This window comes from Cupressus sempervirens, chromosome 3 (genome assembly GCF_028749045.1).
Source record: "Cupressus sempervirens isolate cs-2001-9-10 chromosome 3, ASM2874904v1, whole genome shotgun sequence".
NCBI classification, from domain to species: Eukaryota; Viridiplantae; Streptophyta; class Pinopsida; order Cupressales; family Cupressaceae; genus Cupressus; species Cupressus sempervirens.
In genome coordinates this window covers 598,305,947-598,308,721 of record NC_143120.1, presented here as the reverse complement: position 1 = coordinate 598,308,721, position 2,775 = coordinate 598,305,947, and the positions used below count along the sequence as shown (strand labels likewise).

Sequence of the window (2,775 nt, the reverse complement as noted above, 5' to 3'; positions counted from 1 at the left end):
CCCTCATTTCAGATGTCGATGATAGTACTAATTATATACATTTTTTATTTGATGAAGGTGATTTTACTTTGGTTGTTGTGAGGGGACCTTCTAATTCTTATCTTCCTTCTCTACATGATCATTCTTCATAGATTGATATGGTTGTTGTGGACACATTTGTACAATATTTTTGAGGAGATCTATTTCCTCTTGAGGTGATATATGTGTCTTTTGATTATGTTCTACATTTGTTTCTAAAATCTTCTATTTGTTTCACAATCTAGATGCAGACTATGGAGCATTTTCCAAAAGTATCATACATCTTGAGATTTCTTCCTAAATATTCCTTTTAAGATTGGAGAGAATTATTTTACATATTTTCAATTTTGTTTCTTCATAAAGGGAATAATGTTGTCCAAAGATCATGGATCACCTCCTGGACATAGTTTGAAGCATTTACCATTGACAACACATTGTGGAGGGATCTATCTTCCCTCCAATTTTACTTTTTCAAAGATGATAGGGTGAAAGAAATTATAGTATAATACATGTCTTTCTTTATTAGTGTCTATTTTGAGGGGGGGTTTTGTTCCTATTTGGGTTTTTGTCTTTACTCATTCATTTCTTAGTTAGAACTAAGGAAGGGTGAACTAGTATTAGTTAATTTTGACATCCTTCTATTATGAACCATGACTTTGAACATGGGTTATTTAATTTCACTTTGAAAAGTGAAATTAGACATGTCTGTCTTCATGGATTACTACATTGATTGGGAATAATTGCCTACATGCATCAATTCTATCTAGAGAACTACAAATTTTCTTATTCATTTCACGTGCTTTCTTATTGTATGAAGCAATTAACTCTATAATTTATAAATTCCCATTCTTTGTAATTATAGGGAAACAACTAAAATATAAAATTTTACTCTTTGCAATTCTATTTGCATCTATTTTCTTTGCTAGATCTAATTCTATTTGCAAATGTTAACTGTAAAATTCTACAATAAGTTTAAAACAAGTAGTTTAGACATTTAACTGGAAAAAAAACTAGCTTCTTTTAGTAAATAGATACAAATTTTTTGATTTACAAGAGATTATAGTCTGAGAAAACAAAAACAACCACTTAGATTCAAAATTCAACCACATACACAACCCAAGATTTTCAAAAGGCTTATCAAGAATTTAGGAATAATTATCAAGAATTTAGGAATAATAAAAAAGAGTCTGGCTATCCATGTAGAGGATTGTCTATGCTAAGGTGGATATTTTGTCTCACAAACTCAAAATCTAGTGAGTAACAACAAATGACCCATCAATCAAAACTTTTTTCTTGTGATGGGAGTGGTCAGCGATGGGAGCGGAGAGAGCGCGTGTTTTCAAAATTTGAATTCATGCAAGAGCAGGAATTCCTTGGATGGTCGATTTCGGGCCCCTGGACTGGAGCACAGACAACAAGATGGAGGCTGTCTGGTTGCTCCTGGCACTAGGGACAAGTCAGAAAGCGCGGTTGGGGGTCCAGCTGTCCTAATCAAGGAAGCAGCCAAGTTTCCTCTGGCCTCCAAATCAAACGTGCAAGGACCCACAAAATGGTCCTCACTCTTTGGGGTTAAACCCTCTGGTAAGTCCTCTTTCCCACTTGTTAAAACTATTCATAATTTGATGATTGGTTCTTGTGTGATAGCCATCCCGGATGAGATTGTGGATCACAATATTTAGACTATGGCTTCTACTTTGGTTGGGAAATTTTTGGGGCCTAGACCGAGCATTGATGAAGTTAGGCAGCTCATAAAACATAAATGGGCTCTCAAGGGCCAGGTCTCGGTCACGGCTATGGCGAAAGGCTTTATGTCTTTCGATTTCACTTGCTTGAAAGACCTTGCTAGCATTCTGAGTGAAGGGCAATGGGCCATGGGTCGTTCTTCCCTTGTGCTCCAAAAATGGTCCTCTGGCATGAGCTTGAACGATTCTTTTTTTGCCCAAGCTCTAGTGTGGGTAAGACTGCCAGAATTGCCACTTGAATACTGGAATGAGGACGTCTTTGGGGGTATAGCTAGGATCTTTGGGGAACTTCTCTCAACAGATCTGATCACTGCTTCCAAGCGTCGCCTCAACTTTGCACGCATCTACATTGGGGTGAGAGATGGAACTGACATGCCTGAGTTCGTTGAACTTCATTCCAAACTTGGAGTGCACAACTAGAAAATTATCTACGAAACGATCCCCTTTGCGTGCTTCCTCTGTCTGAAGGCAGGTCATAAGGCCCACCAGTGCCCCAATGAAGCAAAGAAGAAGATCGTGAAACCAGTCATCCCTGATCAAACCAAGAAAATTGCTACACGCCCTTCTGGTAAGGGAAAGATGAAGATGCTATGGAGGTGCAAACTTTCTGTGGCGTAGGGGAGAAAAGCTGTTAGCCTAAAAGACGTAGCAGCGAAGGACACTATTCAGAAGGATCCCCCCAAGGAAAATGCCATCTTCCCCCCCTTGAATAGGGCCCTATATTGGAAAAGTCAATCTCTGACCCGTTGAAAGACCCTAAGGTGCGGGTTAGCTCCCCCTCCTTAGCCACAGGTCCCATTATGGAGCAGAATCTCCCTCTAGAAACTATAGTACAATTTTCTCCCACAGCGGATGAAGTCCCTCTTTTGGGAGCTACTGTGTTGTATTGCCTGGAACGAGAATCCCCGGCCCAAAATGAGGAAACCCAAGCTAAATGTCTTCCTCTTGAGAACACTCTGGCTTCTCCGAGGGTCATCTCCGACAAGGGGGGAGATTCTACAGCCCCTATAAGTAT

At 39.5% G+C, this 2,775-nt stretch overlaps 1 protein-coding gene across 1 annotated transcript; it reads left to right on the top strand.

The window, feature by feature from the left end:
- The first annotated feature begins 1,700 nt into the window (after positions 1–1,700).
- LOC149568090 (uncharacterized) lies at positions 1,701–2,378 on the top strand. The gene is made up of 2 exons (XM_089816684.1): positions 1,701–2,114; positions 2,229–2,378. Exons 1-2 carry the CDS (start codon positions 1,701–1,703, stop codon positions 2,376–2,378), a joined length of 564 nt encoding a protein of 187 aa, XP_089672810.1.
- The last annotated feature ends 397 nt before the right edge of the window (positions 2,379–2,775 follow it).

Bases quoted from the DNA above. Each gene is read 5' to 3' on its own strand.
- LOC149568090 (XM_089816684.1), top strand. From the start codon at position 1,701: ATGGCTTCTACTTTGGTTGGGAAATTTTTGGGGCCTAGACCGAGCATT. The intron at 2,115-2,228 runs GTGAGAGATGGA...CTCTGTCTGAAG, and splicing joins TTGCACGCATCTACATTGGG to GCAGGTCATAAGGCCCACCA.